General features: G+C 48.7%; 1 protein-coding gene across 1 annotated transcript in view; it reads left to right on the forward strand.

Annotated features, from left to right (window-relative positions):
- Positions 1–17,849, forward strand: part of LOC137561273 (receptor-type tyrosine-protein phosphatase alpha-like) — an 86,155-nt gene that overhangs the window by 858 nt on the left and 67,448 nt on the right. The window contains exon 2 of the mRNA XM_068272538.1: positions 525–622. Coding sequence (XP_068128639.1) covers positions 560–622 — 63 coding nt within the window. The 5' untranslated portion in view covers positions 525–559. The remainder of the gene's footprint in view (positions 1–524; positions 623–17,849) is intronic.

The following is a 17,849-nucleotide window of genomic DNA, read 5'->3' on the forward strand; positions in this document are numbered from 1 at the left end:
AACCTTTTTGCTATTAGAATTTTCCTTTTTGGGTATAGGTTGCCTTTTCTTGATCCCTATAGCTTAAAGCTAATGGGAACCGGGTTTAAAAAAAAAAAAGTCAGATACTCACCTAAGGAGAAGGAGGCTCTGGGTCCCATAGAGCACACCCTTTCCTCTCCCGGTGCCCGCTGCTGTCCTGGCTCCCCCGTAGCGGTATTCGACCGTTTCGGTCAAATACCGCTGTCTCCCGGCCGAAGGGAGGCTTCGGAGATGCTTTGGGAGCCCGAGTGCTCCCGAAGACGGGCCGCTCTACACTGCGCATGCCTGTAGACAGGCGTGTGCTTCCGAAGTCCCCTCGGTGTGGGACAAGAACGGAGGAGCCAGCGCAGCACCGGGGCCACTGGGAGAGGAGAGGTATGGCTCATTAGGACCGAGCCTTCCCTCTCCTTAGGTGAGTATCTGACTTTTTTTTTTAACAAACCCGATTCCCATTAGCTTTAAGAGACCTCCATTAATTCCAGACTCCATGTATCCTCTTCCAGGCCCCCTCCTACAGACTCTGGCAGACTTCTGGAGCATGGTGTGGCAGGAGAACACTTCTGTTATCGTGATGCTGACCGGACTGATGGAAAACAACAAGGTGAGATGGTGCTGAGATGTTGCTGGGGAAGACTTTATACCATGTCACTGAGGTGACAGAGAGTGTTGTACAAGGTAGTGGACAATGGCAGTGAAATGACAGACTGTGCTGGAGAAGACGATAGACAGTGTTGGAGAGATAATACAGTGCTTTGGAAAATGGTTGAGAGTTGAGGGACAGTGCTGCAGAATATGGTGGACAATCCTGGTGAGATGACAGACTGGGGAACATAGTGGACAATGCCGGAGAGTTAAGGGACAGTGCTGCAGAATATGGTGGACAATCCTGGTGAGATGACAGACTGGGGAACATAGTGGACAATGCCGGAGAGTTGAGGGACAGTGCTGCAGAATATGGTGGAGATGACAGACGGTACTGAGGAAAATGCTAATGAGATGACAGAGAATGTTCATAAAGACAGTGGCAGTGGACAATGCCAGTGAGATGAAGTGTGAATGCAAGTGAGTTGTCAGACAGTGCTGTGGAAGAGGATGGATAATGATAATGAGATGTTGTAACAAATGCGGAATTATCTCCGTGGTCAGCGCACAAGATATGCGCTGACACTGCGGAAATCCTCCACAAGCGTCTGAATAACAGAACCCAGCTGTGGTGGTGCAATGCACCTGTAGAGGGAGAATTCCCACCGGCAGATGGAGCTGTGGAGTGCAGAGGAATAAACCCTCTGCACTGCCACAGATGCCAGATAGGAATTGTACGAGGGGAAGCAATACAAGGCAAGTTAGCCCCTAGTGAAAGAGAGAGAGCACAGAGACAGAATGTATGTATGTCCACCAATCTAGTCGCCACCTAGCGACGGTGAACACACAACAGCGAAGACCAAGTGGGAAAGCAATCGCAAGAATGGCGATTGCTAATAGTGACACAAGACTGAGTAAAGACAGAGCATAGGTGTAGTAAGAAATACACAGCAAACAATAACGATCAGAATGGCAAGGAAAATAACAAACACACTAGCTAAACACGGTCTCCGCACGAGAAGCGCAACAGCGACAAAACACGTTAATGGCGCAGTCTCCGCACAAGAAGCGCAACAGAGACAAAACGCGCCAACCCTGACTAACAAATTAGCACAGAAAACACAAACAAACATATAACAGAAACGCTTGCGAATCGGTTGCCTGCCCTCAGGCAACAGCAACCGTTTGCTACAGACCGACAGATAAACAGACAACAGGAACAGGTCAGATAGGATCCACTACTCTTCCGCAAGAGCGAGTGCGATCCGCACAACAAGACAGACAGGAGTAACCAGTAGCAACCGCAGCTGAGGTTAAACTCCAAGACTGAATACAGAGAGATCCACCGCCTCTAACGCTAGGGCGAATGCGATCCAAACAGACAGAGCGATTTCCTGTCAGCCGCCGCTGGCGACAGAACAATCGCAACAGAAAAACAGAACAAGGCAATACAAACAATAACGACCTCACTAAGCTAGAAGGAATGCTAGTGCACTCCAAAGGATAACTACTCTAAGATAGCAATAATAGCCAGCAATGAGCAGAGGGCTGAGACTCCAGGCAAGTTAGCAGGAACAAACCATCATGACCAGCAAGGAATTCTGGGAGGAAATGGTATTTATACTGCAAGCCATCAAAGGAAGCAGCTAAGCAATTTGCATGCCAAGTGGATGCAAATTCCTCACCAGCAGAGCAACTCTGAAACTTGCAGAGTGAAGACAGGTCTCTTTTCCAGGAACCTGCAGCACTCAGACCTAAAAAATGGTCAAAAAGCTGTCTGCCTGTGCAGATCATTACACGTCAGGTAATCCTGGGGAAGGCAGTGGACAATGCGGGTGAAATGGCTGGGGAAGACTGTGAGAAAAGGGATACTGCTGGGGAGGATGATGGATAGTGCTGGTTAGATGACAGGTGAAAGGATATGCAACACAAAAAGGATGGACAATAGAGTAGAGTTGGGCCGAACGGTTCGCCGGCGAACGTGGTTCGCGCGAACGTAGGTGGTTCGCGTGCGGGTACCGCACGCGAACCTTTTGCGGAAGAAGTTCGGTTCGCCCCATAATGCACTGAGGGTCAACTTTGACCCTCTACATCACAGTCAGCAGGCCCAGTGTAGCCAATTAGGCTACACTAGCCCCTGGAGCCCCACCCCCCTTATATAAGGCAGGCAGCGGCGGCCATTACGGCCACTCGTGTGCCTGCATTAGTGAGAGTAGGGCGAGCTGCTGCAGTCTCTCATATAGGGAAAGATTAGTTAGGCTTAACTTCTTCCTGGCTGCATACCTGTTCTGTTCAGTGAGCCCTCAGCCCACTGCATACCTGTTCAGTGATCCTGCCACTGCATACCTGTTCAGTGATCCTGCCACTGCATACCTGTTCTGTTCAGTGAGCCCTCAGCCCACTGCATACCTGTACTGTGATCCTGCCACTCCATACCTGTTCAGTGATCCTGCCACTGCATACCTGTTCTGTTCAGTGAGCCCTCAGCCCACTGCATACCTGTACTGTGATCCTGCCACTGCATACCTGTTCAGTGATCCTGCCACTGCATACCTGTTCAGTGATCCTGCCACTGCATACCTGCTCTGTTCAGTGAGCCCTCAGCCCACTGCATACCTGTACTGTGATCCTGCCACTCCATACCTGTTCAGTGATCCTGCCACTGCATACCTGTTCTGTTCAGTGAGCCCTCAGCCCACTGCATACCTGTACTGTGATCCTGCCACTCCATACCTGTTCAGTGATCCTGCCACTGCATACCTGTTCAGTGATCCTGCCACTGCATACCTGTTCTGTGAACCCGCCACTGTATACCTGTTCTGTGAACCCGCCACTGTATACCTGTTCTGTTCAGTGGACCCGCCACTGTATACCTGTTCTGTGAACCCGCCACTGTATACCTGTTCTGTTCAGTGGACCCGCCACTGTATACCTGTTCTGTTCAGTGGACCCGCCACTGTATACCTGTTCTGTTCAGTGGACCCGCCACTGTATACCTGTTCTGTTCAGTGGACCCGCCACTGTATACCTGTTCAGTGAACCCGCCACTGCATACCTGTTGTGTTCAGTGAACCTGCCACTGCATACCTGTTGTGTTCAGTGAACCTGCCACTGCATACCTGTTCTGTGAACCCGCCACTGTATACCTGTTCTGTTCAGTGGACCCACCACTGTATACCTGTTCAGTGAACCCGCCACTGTATACCTGTTCTGTTCAGTGGACCCGCCACTGTATACCTGTTTAGTGAACACGCCACTGCATACCTATTGTGTTCAGTGATCCTGCCACTGCATACCTGTTCTGTGGACCCGCCACTGTATACCTGTTCTGTTCAGTGGACCCGCCACTGTATACCTGTTTAGTGAACACGCCACTGCATACCTATTGTGTTCAGTGATCCTGCCACTGCATACCTGTTCTGTGGACCCGCCACTGTATACCTGTTCTGTTCAGTGGACCCGCCACTGTATACCTGTTCTGTTCAGTGGACCCGCCACTGTATACCTGTTCTGTTCAGTGGACCCGCCACTGTATACCTGTTCTGTGAACCCGCCACTGTATACCTGTTCTGTTCAGTGGACCCGCCACTGTATACCTGTTTAGTGAACACGCCACTGCATACCTATTGTGTTCAGTGATCCTGCCACTGCATACCTGTTCTGTGGACCCGCCACTGTATACCTGTTCTGTTCAGTGGACCCGCCACTGTATACCTGTTTAGTGAACACGCCACTGCATACCTATTGTGTTCAGTGATCCTGCCACTGCATACCTGTTCTGTGGACCCGCCACTGTATACCTGTTCTGTTCAGTGGACCCGCCACTGTATACCTGTTCTGTTCAGTGGACCCGCCACTGTATACCTGTTCTGTTCAGTGGACCCGCCACTGTATACCTGTTCTGTTCAGTGGACCCGCCACTGTATACCTGTTCTGTTCAGTGGACCCGCCACTGTATACCTGTTCTGTTCAGTGGACCCGCCACTGTATACCTGTTCTGTGAACCCGCCACTGTATACCTGTTCTGTTCAGTGGACCCGCCACTGTATACCTGTTTAGTGAACACGCCACTGCATACCTATTGTGTTCAGTGATCCTGCCACTGCATACCTGTTCTGTGGACCCGCCACTGTATACCTGTTCTGTTCAGTGGACCCGCCACTGTATACCTGTTCTGTTCAGTGGACCCGCCACTGTATACCTGTTTAGTGAACACGCCACTGCATACCTATTGTGTTCAGTGATCCTGCCACTGCATACCTGTTCTGTGGACCCGCCACTGTATACCTGTTCTGTTCAGTGGACCCGCCACTGTATACCTGTTCTGTTCAGTGGACCCGCCACTGTATACCTGTTCTGTTCAGTGGACCCGCCACTGTATACCTGTTCTGTTCAGTGGACCCGCCACTGTATACCTGTTCTGTTCAGTGGACCCGCCACTGTATACCTGTTTAGTGAACACGCCACTGCATACCTATTGTGTTCAGTGATCCTGCCACTGCATACCTGTTCTGTGAACCCGCCACTGTATACCTGTTCTGTTCAGTGGACCCGCCACTGTATACCTGTTCTGTGAACCCGCCACTGTATACCTGTTCTGTTCAGTGGACCCGCCACTGTATACCTGTTCTGTTCAGTGGACCCGCCACTGTATACCTGTTCTGTTCAGTGGACCCGCCACTGTATACCTGTTCTGTTCAGTGGACCCGCCACTGTATACCTGTTCTGTGAACCCGCCACTGTATACCTGTTCTGTTCAGTGGACCCGCCACTGTATACCTGTTTAGTGAACACGCCACTGCATACCTATTGTGTTCAGTGATCCTGCCACTGCATACCTGTTCTGTGAACCCGCCACTGTATACCTGTTCTGTTCAGTGAACCCACCGCATCAGTGCGCATACCTGTGCAGTTAAGTGAACCCACCTACCTACGTGAGTGCACGCAGTGTGATATACCACTCCGTGCATACCCAATATGGACAAAACAGGTAGAGGAAGAGGAAGAGGTAGTGGCAGAGGCAGAGGAAGGCCACCCGGCAGGTCTGCGCGAGGTCGTGTAAATGTAATTTCGTGTGGACCTGGCCCACAGTACAGTGCTCGGAAGAAGGCACGTCCCATCACCTCCCAAGATTGTCAGGACGTGGTTGAGTATTTAGCGACACAGAACACCTCATCTTGCTCAGCCACCAGCGCTACTACTAGCACCACTTCCGCTGCATTTGACACTTCGCAAGAATTATTTAGTGTTGAAATCACTGATGCACAGCCATTGTTGTTACAGCCAGATGAATTTTCACCAGCTAATATGTCTGAGTTACGCGGCAACACTATGGATGTAACGTGTCAGGAGGATGAAGGACCTACTGATGGTGCAAGTTTGGATTTGTCTGAGGCAAGCGAAGCTGGGCAGGATGACTACGATGATGACGGTAATAGGGATCCTCTGTATGTTCCCAATAGAGGAGATGAAGAGGGGGACAGTTCAGAGGGGGAGTCAGAGAGTAGTAGGAGGAGAGAAGTTGCTGAAAGAAGCTGGGGCAGCTCTTCGTCAGAAACAGCTGGTGGCAGAGTCCGGCACCATGTATCGCCACCTATGTACAGCCAGCCAACTTGCCCTTCAGCATCAGCTGCTGAGGTCCCCATAGTGCCCACATCCCAGGGTGGCTCAGCGGTGTGGAAATTTTTTAATGTGTGTGCCTCAGATCGGACCAAAGCCATCTGTTCGCTCTGCCAACAAAAATTGAGCCGTGGAAAGGCCAACACTCACGTAGGGACAAGTGCCTTACGAAGGCACCTGGAGAAAAGGCACAAACAGCAATGGGATGGCCACCTGAGCAAAAGCAGCAGCAGCACACAAAAGAAAAGTCACCCTCCTTCTCCTCTTCCTCCTTCAGGTGCATCATCTGCTTCTGCCGCTTTCTCCCTTGCACCTTCACAGGCACCCTCCTCCACTCCGCCTCTGCCCTTGAGCGGTTCCTGCTCCTCTGCCCACAGCAGCAGTCAGGTGTCCGTGAAGGAAATGTTTGAGCGGAAGAAGCCACTTTTGGCCAGTCACCCCCTTGCCCGGCGTCTGACAGCTGGCGTGGCGGAACTGTTAGCTCGCCAGCTGTTACCATACCGGCTGGTGGACTCTGAGGCCTTCCGTAAATTTGTGGCCATCGGAACACCGCAGTGGAAGATGCCAGGCCGCACTTATTTTTCGAGAAAGGCCATACCCCAACTGCACCGTGAAGTTGAGAGGCAAGTGGTGTCATCTCTTGCGAAGAGCGTTGGGTCAAGGGTACACCTGACCACGGATGGCTGGTCTGCCAAGCACGGGCAGGGCCGCTACATTACCTACACAGCCCATTGGGTGAACCTGGTGGTGAACGATGGCAAGCAGAAAGCGGCGGACCAAATTGTGACACCTCCACGGCTTGCAGGCAGGCCTCCTGCCACCTCCTCTCCTCCTGCTACATGCTCTTCGCTGTCCTCCTCCTCCTCCTTGGCTGAGTGGCAGTTCTCCTCTCCAGCTACACAGCCCCAGCTCCGCAGGGCCTATGCTGCATGCCAGGTACGACGGTGTCACGCCATCTTAGACATGGCTTGTCTCAAAGCGGAGAGTCACACTGGAGCAGCTCTCCTGGCTGCTCTTAAGAAACAGGTGGATGAGTGGCTGACCCCGCACCACCTGGAGATAGGCAACGTGGTGTGCGACAACGGCAGCAATCTGCTTGCCGCTTTGCATATGGGGAAGCTGACACACATACCCTGCATGGCACATGTCATGAATCTAGTGGTTCAAAGATTTGTGGCAAAGTACCCTGGCTTAGCGGATGTCCTGAAGCAGGCCAGGAAGTTCTGTGGGCATTTGAGGCGCTCTTACACAGCCATGGCACGATTTGCAGAAATTCAGCGTAAAAACAACATGCCGGTGAGACGCCTCATTTGCGATAGCCCCACTCGCTGGAACTCGACCCTGCTCATGTTCTCCCGCCTGCTAGAACAGAAGAAAGCCGTCACCCAGTACCTCTACAACTGGAGTAGAACGAAACAGTCTGGGAAGATGGGGATGTTCTGGCCCGACAACTGGACACTGATGAAAAATGCATGCAGGCTCATGCGGCCGTTTGAGGAGGTGACCAACCTGGTGAGCCGCAGTGAGGGCACCATCAGCGACTTAATTCCCTACGCGTACTTCTTGGAGCGTGCTGTGCGTAGAGTGGCGGATGAAGCTGCGAATGAGCGTGACCAGGAACCGTTACGGCAGGAACAGGCATGGGACCAATTTTCATCAGACCCAGCTGTTTCCTCAACACCTGCGGCAGCACAGAGGGGGGAGGAGGAGGAAGAAGAGAGGTCGTGTGCAGAAGACGAGTCAGACTCAGAGGATGATGAGCAAGGTGTTTCTTTGGGGGAGGAGGAGGAGGAGGGGACAGCGGCAGGAGAACAACCGCAGCAGGTGTCGCAGGGGGCTTGTGCTGCTCAACCTTCCCGTGGTATTGTTCGCGGCTGGGGGGAGGAGGTTGACTTACCTGACGTCACTGAGGAAGAGCAAGAGGAGATGGAGGGTACTGGATCCGACTTTGTGCAGATGTCGTCTTTTATGCTGTCCTGCCTGTTGAGGGACCCCCGTATAAAAAACCTCAAGGGGAATGAGCTGTACTGGGTGGCCACACTACTAGACCCTCGGTACAGGCACAAAGTGGCGGACCTGTTACCAACTCACCGGAAGGTGGAAAGGATGCAGCACATGCAGAACCAGCTGTCAACTATGCTTTACAATGCCTTTAAGGGTGATGTGACGGCACAACGCCAGCAAGGTACCACTGCCACTAATCCTCCTCCCGTGTCCACGCAGTCAAAGACAGGACGCTCCAGCGATCTCATGGTGATGTCGGACATGCGGACGTTCTTTAGTCCAACGCCTCGCCGTAGCCCTTCCGGATCCACCCTCCACCAACGCCTCGACCGGCAGGTAGCCGACTACCTGGCCTTAAGTGTGGATGTAGACACTGCTGTGAACAGCGATGAGGAACCCTTGAACTACTGGGTGCGCAGGCTTGACCTGTGGCCAGAGCTGTCCCAATTTGCCATCCAACTTCTCTCCTGCCCTGCCGCAAGCGTCCTCTCAGAAAGGACCTTCAGCGCAGCTGGAGGCATTGTCACAGAGAAGAGAAGTCGCCTAAGTCACAAAAGTGTTAAGTACCTCACCTTTATCAAAATGAATGAGGCATGGATCCCGGAGGGCTGCTGCCCGCCCCAAGACTAAGTCAGTCCCCGCACACACAGCATCTCTGCCTGCACGCCGTGTGACTGGCTGCCTGGCCTGCCCCAAAAAGACTAAGTCGCTCCCAGTCCCTCCACACAGCATGTCTGCCTGCAGGCCGCTTCACTACCTTCTCCGCCACCACCAACAGGGTCCGGGACTCCAGGCGGATTGCTGAATTTTTTAGGCCGCTGCTAGCAGCGGCCGCTGTAATAATTTTTATGGTGCGTGTACATGACTGCCTAATTTTTCTGGCTGCACTGAGGGCAGCTGCAACAACAAAAGAAAAGGCATGTACATGCGCCCATTCCCCTTCGTGATCATTACCTTGCCGTGGTGAAGGGGCTTGCGTATCACAATGAAGCAATGACCGGCGCCTAGATGAGTGTCTCGGGGGGCACACAAAAGATAATAAGGTCGTTGCTTCATTGTGGTCAGACCAAATTTGATCAGCTGGACAGTCACTGTTCTGTCATTCAGCTACATCAGCCAGGCCGACCATATGGGCTGTAAAGCCACCAAAACCTGCACTCTCGCCATGGTGCGCACCAGTCCAGCACGGCCGTCACTAGTACAAACAGCTGTTTGCGGTGCGTTACACGGTGAGTTTGGTGTGTCAGTGTGAAGCAGTACCTTAATTACACTACCTGATTGATGTATACACATGCAAGATGTTTTAAAGCACTTTAGGCCTGTCATTTAGCATTCAATGTGATTTCTGCCCTTAAAACGCTGCTTTGCGTCAAATCCAGATTTTTCCCGGGGACTTTTGGCTTGTATCCCACTCCGCCATGCCCCCCTCCAGGTGTTAGACCTCTTGAAACATCTTTTCCATCACTTTTGTGGCCAGCATAATTATTTTTTTTTTTCAAAGTTCGCATCCCCATTGAAGTCTATTGCGGTTCGCGAACTTTAACGCGAACCGAACGTTCCGCGAAAGTTCGCGAACCCGGTTCGCGAACCTAAAATCGGAGGTTCGGCCCAACTCTACAATAGAGACTAGGGATAATCAGTGAGATGCAAATTCTTCCGAAATTATGCACATTTTTATGCTAATGTATGCATTTTGCAAATGGACCAATCAGTTTAACCACTTCGGGACCACAGTCTTTTCGCCCCTTAAGGACCGGCCACTTTTTTTCCATTCAGACCACTGCAGCTTTCACGGTTTATTGCTCGCTCATACAACCTACCACCTAAATGAATTTTGGCTCCTTTTCTTGTCACTAATAAAGCTTTCTTTTGGTGCGATTTGATTGCTCCTGCGATTTTTACTTTTTATTATATTCAGCAAAAAAGACATGAATTTTGGCAAAAAAATGATTTTTTTAACTTTCTGTGCTGACATTTTTCAAATAAAGTAAAATTTCTGTATACATGCAGCGCGAAAAATGTGGACAAACATGTTTTTGATAAAAAAAAAAACATTCAGTGTATATTTATTGGTTTGGGTAAAAGTTATAGCGTTTACAAACTATGGTGCAAAAAGTGAATTTTCCCATTTTCAAGCATCTATGACTTTTCTGACCCCCTGTCATGTTTCATGAGGGGCTAGAATTCCAGGATAGTATAAATACCCCCCAAATGACCCCATTTTGGAAAGAAGACATCCCAAAGTATTCACTGAGAGGCATAGTGAGTTCATAGAAGATATTATTTTTTGTCACAAGTAAGCGGAAAATGACACTTTGTGACAAAAAAAAAAAAAAAAAAAAGTTTCCATTTCTGCTAACTTGCGACAAAAAAAAATGAAATCTGCCACGGACTCACTATGCTCCTCTCTGAATACCTTGAAGTGTCTACTTTCCAAAATGGGGTCATTTGTGGGGTGTGTTTACTGTCCTGACATTTTGGGGGGTGCTAAATTGTAAGCACCCCTGTAAAGCCTAAAGGTGCTCATTGGACTTTGGACCCCTTAGCGCAGTTAGGCTGCAAAAAAGTGCCACACATGTGGTATTGCCATACTCAGTAGAAGTACTATAATGTGTTTTGGGGTGTATTTTTACACATACCCATGCTGGGTGGGAGAAATATCTCTGTAAATGACAATGTTTTCACTTTTTTTACACACAATTGTCCATTTACAGAGTTATTTCTCCCACCCAGCATGGGTATGTGTAAAAATACACCCCAAAACACATTATACTACTTCTCCCGAGTACGGCGATACCACATGTGTGGCACTTTTTTGCACCCTAACTGCGCTAAAGGGCCCAAAGTCCAATGAGTACCTTTAGGATTTCACAGGTCATTTTGCGGAATTTGATTTCCAGACTACTCCTCACGGTTTAGGGCCCCTAAAATGCCAGGGCAGTATAGGAACCCCACAAATGACCCCATTTTAGAAAGAAGACACCCCAAGGTATTCCGTTAGGAGTATGGTGAGTTCATAGAAGATTTTATTTTTTGTCAAAAGTTAGCGGAAAATTGATTTTTATTGTTTTTTTCACAAAGTGTCATTTTCCACTAACTTGTGCCAAAAAATAAAATCTTCTATGAACTTACCATACTCCTAACGGAATACCTTGGGGTGTCTTCTTTCTAAAATGGGGTCATTTGTGGGGTTCCTATACTGCCCTGGCATTTTAGGGGCCCTAAACCGTGAGGAGTAGTCTGGAAATCAAATTCCGCAAAATGACCTGTGAAATCCTAAAGATACTCATTGGACTTTGGGCCCTTTAGCGCAGTTAGGGTGCAAAAAAGTGCCACACATGTGGTATCGCCGTACTCGGGAGAAGTAGTACAATGTGTTTTGGGGTGTATTTTTACACATACCCATGCTGGGTGGGAGAAATAACTCTGTAAATGGACAATTGTGTGTAAAAAAATCTAAAGATTGTCATTTACAGAGGTATTTCTCCCACCCAGCATGGGTATGTGTAAAAATACAACCCAAAACACATTATACTACTTCTCCCGAGTACGGCAATACCACATGTGTGGCACTTTTTTGCACCCTAACTGCGCTAAAGGGCCCAAAGTCCAATGAGTACCTTTAGGATTTCACAGGTCATTTTGCGGAATTTGATTTCCAGACTACTCCTCACGGTTTAGGGCCCCTAAAATGCCAGGGCAGTATAGGAACCCCACAAATGACCCCATTTTAGAAAGAAGACACCCCAAGGTATTCCGTTAGGAGTATGGTGAGTTCATAGAAGATTTTATTTTTTGGCACAAGTTAGTGGAAAATGACACTTTGTGAAAAAAACAATAAAAATCAATTTTCCGCTAACTTTTGACAAAAAATAAAATCTTCTGTGAACTTACCATACTCCTAACGGAATACCTTGGGGTGTCTTCTTTCTAAAATGGGGTCATTTGTGGGGTTCCTATACTGCCCTGGCATTTTAGGGGCCCTAAACCGTAAGGAGTAGTCTGGAAATCAAATTCCGCAAAATGACCTGTGAAATCCTAAAGATACTCATTGGACTTTGGGCCCTTTAGCGCAGTTAGGGTGCAAAAAAGTGCCACACATGTGGTATCGCCGTACTCGGGAGAAGTAGTACAATGTGTTTTGGGGTGTATTTTTACACATACCCATGCTGGGTGGGAGAAATAACTCTGTAAATGGACAATTGTGTGTAAAAAAATCAAAAGATTGTCATTTACAGAGGTATTTCTCCCACCCAGCATGGGTATGTGTAAAAATACACCCCAAAACACATTATACTACTTCTCCCGAGTTCGGCAATACCACATGTGTGGCACTTTTTTGCACCCTAACTGCGCTAAAGGGCCCAAAGTCCAATGAGTACCTTTAGGATTTCACAGGTCATTTTGCGGAATTTGATTTCCAGACTACTCCTCACGGTTTAGGGCCCCTAAAATGCCAGGGCAGTATAGGAACCCCACAAATGACCCCATTTTAGAAAGAAGACACCCCAAGGTATTCCGTTAGGAGTATGGTGAGTTCATAGAAGATTTTATTTTTTGTCACAAGTTAGTGGAAAATGACACTTTGTTAAAAAAAAATAAAAATCAATTTTCCGCTAACTTTTGACAAAAAATAAAATCTTCTGTGAACTTACCATACTCCTAACGGAATACCTTGGGGTGTCTTCTTTCTAAAATGGGGTCATTTGTGGGGTTCCTATACTGCCCTGGCATTTTAGGGGCCCTAAACCGTAAGGAGTAGTCTGGAAATCAAATTCCGCAAAATGACCTGTGAAATCCTAAAGATACTCATTGGACTTTGGGCCCTTTAGCGCAGTTAGGGTGCAAAAAAGTGCCACACATGTGGTATCGCCGTACTCGGGAGAAGTAGTACAATGTGTTTTGGGGTGTATTTTTACACATACCCATGCTGGGTGGGAGAAATAACTCTGTAAATGGACAATTGTGTGTAAAAAAATCAAAAGATTGTCATTTACAGAGGTATTTCTCCCACCCAGCATGGGTATGTGTAAAAATACACCCCAAACCACATTATACTACTTCTCCCGAGTTCGGCAATACCACATGTGTGGCACTTTTTTGCACCCTAACTGCGCTAAGGGGCCCAGAGTCCAATGAGTACCTTTAGGCTTTACAGGGGTGCTCAAAATTTAGCACCCCGCCCACTTGCCAGGACAGTTAACAAACCCCACAAATGACCCCATTTTGGAAAGAATACACGCTAAGGTATTCCATGAGGGCCATGGTGAGTTCATAGAAAATTTTATTTTTTGTCACAAGTTAGCGGAAAATGACATTTTGTGAAAAAAAACAAAAAACCACAATTTCTGCTAACTTGTGACAAAAAATAAAACATTCTATGAACTCACCATGCACCTCACGGAATACTTTGGGGTGTCCTCTTTCCAAAATGGCATCATTCGTGGGGTCTGTCCTGGCATTTTAGGGTCTCTGCAATCATTACATGTATGGCCAGTATTAGGAGTTTCTGCTATACTCCTTATATTGGGCATAAGGGTAATGCACTGTGGGCTGAAAGGAAAAATGAACGTCAAACAATCAATCAATGTGGATGAAAAAATATCTGCCAAAAAATTTGAAAAAAAAAAAAAAAGAGAGGAGGAAGGCGTCTGCCAGGACATAGGAGCTGCCGCCCCAAAAATCCAAACCCACCAGCTCGTATGCCCTGGCAAACCTGATTTATCCATTCACACCGATCGATGTGGATGAACAAATCATTGCCAGAGTTCTTTTTTGATACAAAGTGTTTGCCAAAGCATATGAATCCCCAACACCACTCCTCGGCCCATATGCCTCGGCAAACGTATCTTTTTGACTGCGGAGGAGAAATCTCGTCCTGCAGCGCTGCATGCACCGACTTGTGTGTAAGCTGACAGACGCGCAATGTTCTGTCAGGATGCACCATCAGTGCTGCAGCTGATTGGTCAGTCTGGATAGAAAAAAAGAGAGAAGAAAAAAAGACAAAACAATACAAAAAGGAGGGGAAGGCGTCTGCCAGGACATAGGAGCTGCCGCCCCAAAAATCCAAACCCACCAGCTCGTATGCCCTGGCAAACCTGATTTATCCATTCACACCGACCGATGTGGATGAACAAATCATTGCCAGAGTTCTTTTTTGATACAAAGTGTTTGCCAAAGCATATGAATCCCCAACACCACTCCTCGGCCCATATGCCTCGGCAAACGTATCTTTTTGACTGCGGAGGAGAAATCTCGTCCTGCAGCGCTGCATGCACCGACTTGTGTGTAAGCTGACAGACGCGCAATGTTCTGTCAGGATGCACCATCAGTACTGCAGCTGGTTAGTCGTTCGCTCGGTCCACCTGGAAGGTTATTGGATGGAAAAAGAGAAAAAAAAATACAAAAAAACCCAAAAAACAAGCAAGCAGCAAAGCAATTACTTCATTAACATTAATAACCTTTGAACTTTTTTACTTAAAAACTTAACATTGCAAACCAAACATTAACTTCTTTGCTTACCTGTTTTTTGTTTTTTTTTGTTTTTTTTAACTTACCTCCCGAGGACAAACCTCTCCTCCCCCATGGAACAATGTGCGAAGTGCAAATCGCACAGAGTTGTGGCGAAATACATTACGCAATTTGTCCCAAGTGAAAGGAGAGGTTTCTGGCAGCCCTGTGTATTAGGGTCCCTGGAAACCCGATGTTTGGTTTCACACTGCATATTGACATATCCGGTGGGTCGAGCCCGCCGCACCGTATCGTCCAAAACAGACCTTCAGACAATACCACAAGAGTAGCATTCGGCCTAGTAATGGACTGCGTCGCCATAGACTAACATGACTTCCGGGCCGATCGATATTGCCACAGAAGCCACGCAGTAACGTAGGCATGCACTAGCGTTAAGTCAAGCACTTCCGGCGTAGGGGGGGACCGCAAAGTGTGACTTTTGCTAGGCATTTTGCCCCAACGCATCGCAGCAGTGTGAAATAGCACTGAGAGACCCTTGTGTGCCTACCGCTGTGTGTGGAGTTCCCTACTCTCTAATAGTGTACCTGCTCGTGGTACCTCTCAAAACACTCCCCTAGGCATAGGCCAGGCTGGTCAGGACAGGTGGGACAATAAACGGTGGTGTCACGCCTTATTCCAGCCCTGCTGCAGACACGACAGCGTTTTCTTCGGATTCGTTGACCTGGGGTAGTCGGAATTGGATAGGCGTAATGCCTTCCATGCAGCCGGCTAGTTGCATCTTGGGGTTGGGCCACGGCACCTCCTGGATACAGGAGTTCCATCATGATCTGTTTATTAAATTGAATAAACGATCCAGTTCTCCCAGCCTTACTGTAGAGAACAAAGCTGTTGTAAATTGCCAATTGAATGAGGTAAAAAGACACTTTTTTATACCAGCGTCTTGTTTTTCGGGAAACTAAATAGGGCGCTAACCTCTGGTCATTGAAGTCCACCCCTCCCATGTTAGTATTATACTCGTGGACGACAAGGGGTTTTTCAATGACCTCAGTTCGCCGTTGAATTTCAACTGTCGTGTCTGCGTGAATGGTGGACAGGAAGTAAACCTCCCTCTTGTCCTTCCATTTCACCGCGAGCAGGTCGTCAGCACACAAGGCGGCCCTCTGCCCCCGCTTAAGTCTGGTGGTAATGAGCCGTTGGGGGAAGCCCCGGCGACTAGGCCGCACGGTGCCACAGCATCGGATTTTTTCTATTTTTAAGTGCTGAAAGAGGGCCACACTTGTGTAATAATTGTCCACAAAAAGATGGTACCCCTTCTGGAACAAGGGTGACACCAAGTCCCACACAACCTTTCCACTGCTCCCCAGGTAGTCAGGGCATCCGACCGGCTCCAATTTGGAGTCTTTTCCCTCATAGACCCTAAAATAAGATGTATAGCCTGTGGCCCTTTCACAGAGCTTATACAGTTTCACCCCATACCGGGCGCGCTTGTTTGGGATGTACTGTTTGATGCGAAGGCGCCCGGTAAAGCGTATGAGGGACTCGTCTACGCAGATGTCCTGGTCAGGGGTATAAGCATCTGCAAATCTGGATGACAGGTGGTCTATGAGGGGTCGAATTTTGTGGAGCCGGTCAAAATCAGGGTGGTCACTTCGATGACAGGTTTCGTTGTCATTGAAGTGCAGGAAGCGCAGGATGTTCTCAAATCGTGTCCTGGACATGGCAGCAGAGTACAGGGGAACATGATGTGCTGGGTCCGTAGACCAATAAGACCGCAACACATTCTGCTTTACTAGTCCCGTGTGAAGGAGAAGGCCCAAAAAAATTTTCATTTCGGAAACTTGGACTGGTTTCCACCGAAAAGGCTGGGCAAGGAACTTTTCCGGATTGGCGGTTATATATTGTGTGGCCTTACGGTTGGTCTCTGCCACAATTAAGTCCAAGAGATCCTGGGTGAAGAACAGATAGAAAAAGTCTAGGGCCGATCCTAGATTATCTGTCTCCACCTGGACTCCAGACTGGGCGGTGAAAGGGGGAAGTACGGGTGCGGCGGAATCAGGGGATTGCCAATTTGGGTTTGCCAGCACCTCTGGTAAATTAGGGGTAGTACGGGCCCGTCTTCTTGGTGGCTGCGACTGGGATCTTACTGCACGTGCCACCGAACCAGTTTCAACTTCCATGCTGGTGCTCGCCACTTCACCAGGGTCTACGGAAGTACTGGTTCTAGGTCCAGGAGATGTTGTGCTGCTGGTGCCTGCCCCACCATGAAATCTCAGACCAGCACGAACACCACTCTGCTGCCCTTGAGGCTGATCCTGCGCCACCTGCGGTCCAACAACATGGGGTGTGGTACGCCTGGCTTTAGCCGGGACCTCAACCTCATCATCACTATCGGTCAGTGAGCCACTGCTCAATTCAGGTTCAAACTCTGACCCGGAAGATTCATCAAATGAGGCGTCCCAATCGTCCTCATCCGACTGGGCCATGTACCTGAGAACCTCATCATCGGAATACCCCTTTCTTGCCATGGTGGGCTGCTAAATTTAGGGGGTATTCCTCTGAGACTACCCAGAAAAAAAGAGCACCTACCTAGCAAAAGGGAGTATTTGAGAGGTAGAAAGCTGTGGTCACTGAGTTTTGATAAAAAAATAAATCAAAACTGAGGTTTACAGTGCCACAGCTATTGTACAGTGTTTTTTGCAGTGATCAGAAAAAAAATTCTGTCACTGCGGTGGGGCGGGCTGAACGCAAGTGCAGGCGAACGATCAGGCCTGATCGGGCAAACACTGCGTTTTTTTTGTGGATCCTAGTGACCCTAATAGATCTGACTGCGATCAGTAATGATCACTTACAGATACTATATAGTACCAATGTTGATTAGCGACAGTGATGATGCTAATTAGTGACTGTGGTGCAGTGGGCTGAGCACTAACTGACACTTACAAAGGGGCCTAGCTAACTGGCCTAACTGCTAACACTAGTGATACTAAAAAAGTGACAGTTTTCACTGATCACTGTTTTTAGATCACTAGGATAGTGACAGGGGGGTGGTGGTGAGTGGGGAATCAGAGGCAATCAGAAACAATCACAGGACAATCAAAGGCAATCGCAGGCCAATCACAGGGCACTCAATTCACGGGACAATCAAAGGCAAT

Source organism: Hyperolius riggenbachi, chromosome 1, assembly GCF_040937935.1.
Source record: "Hyperolius riggenbachi isolate aHypRig1 chromosome 1, aHypRig1.pri, whole genome shotgun sequence".
Classification (NCBI taxonomy): domain Eukaryota; kingdom Metazoa; phylum Chordata; class Amphibia; order Anura; family Hyperoliidae; genus Hyperolius; species Hyperolius riggenbachi.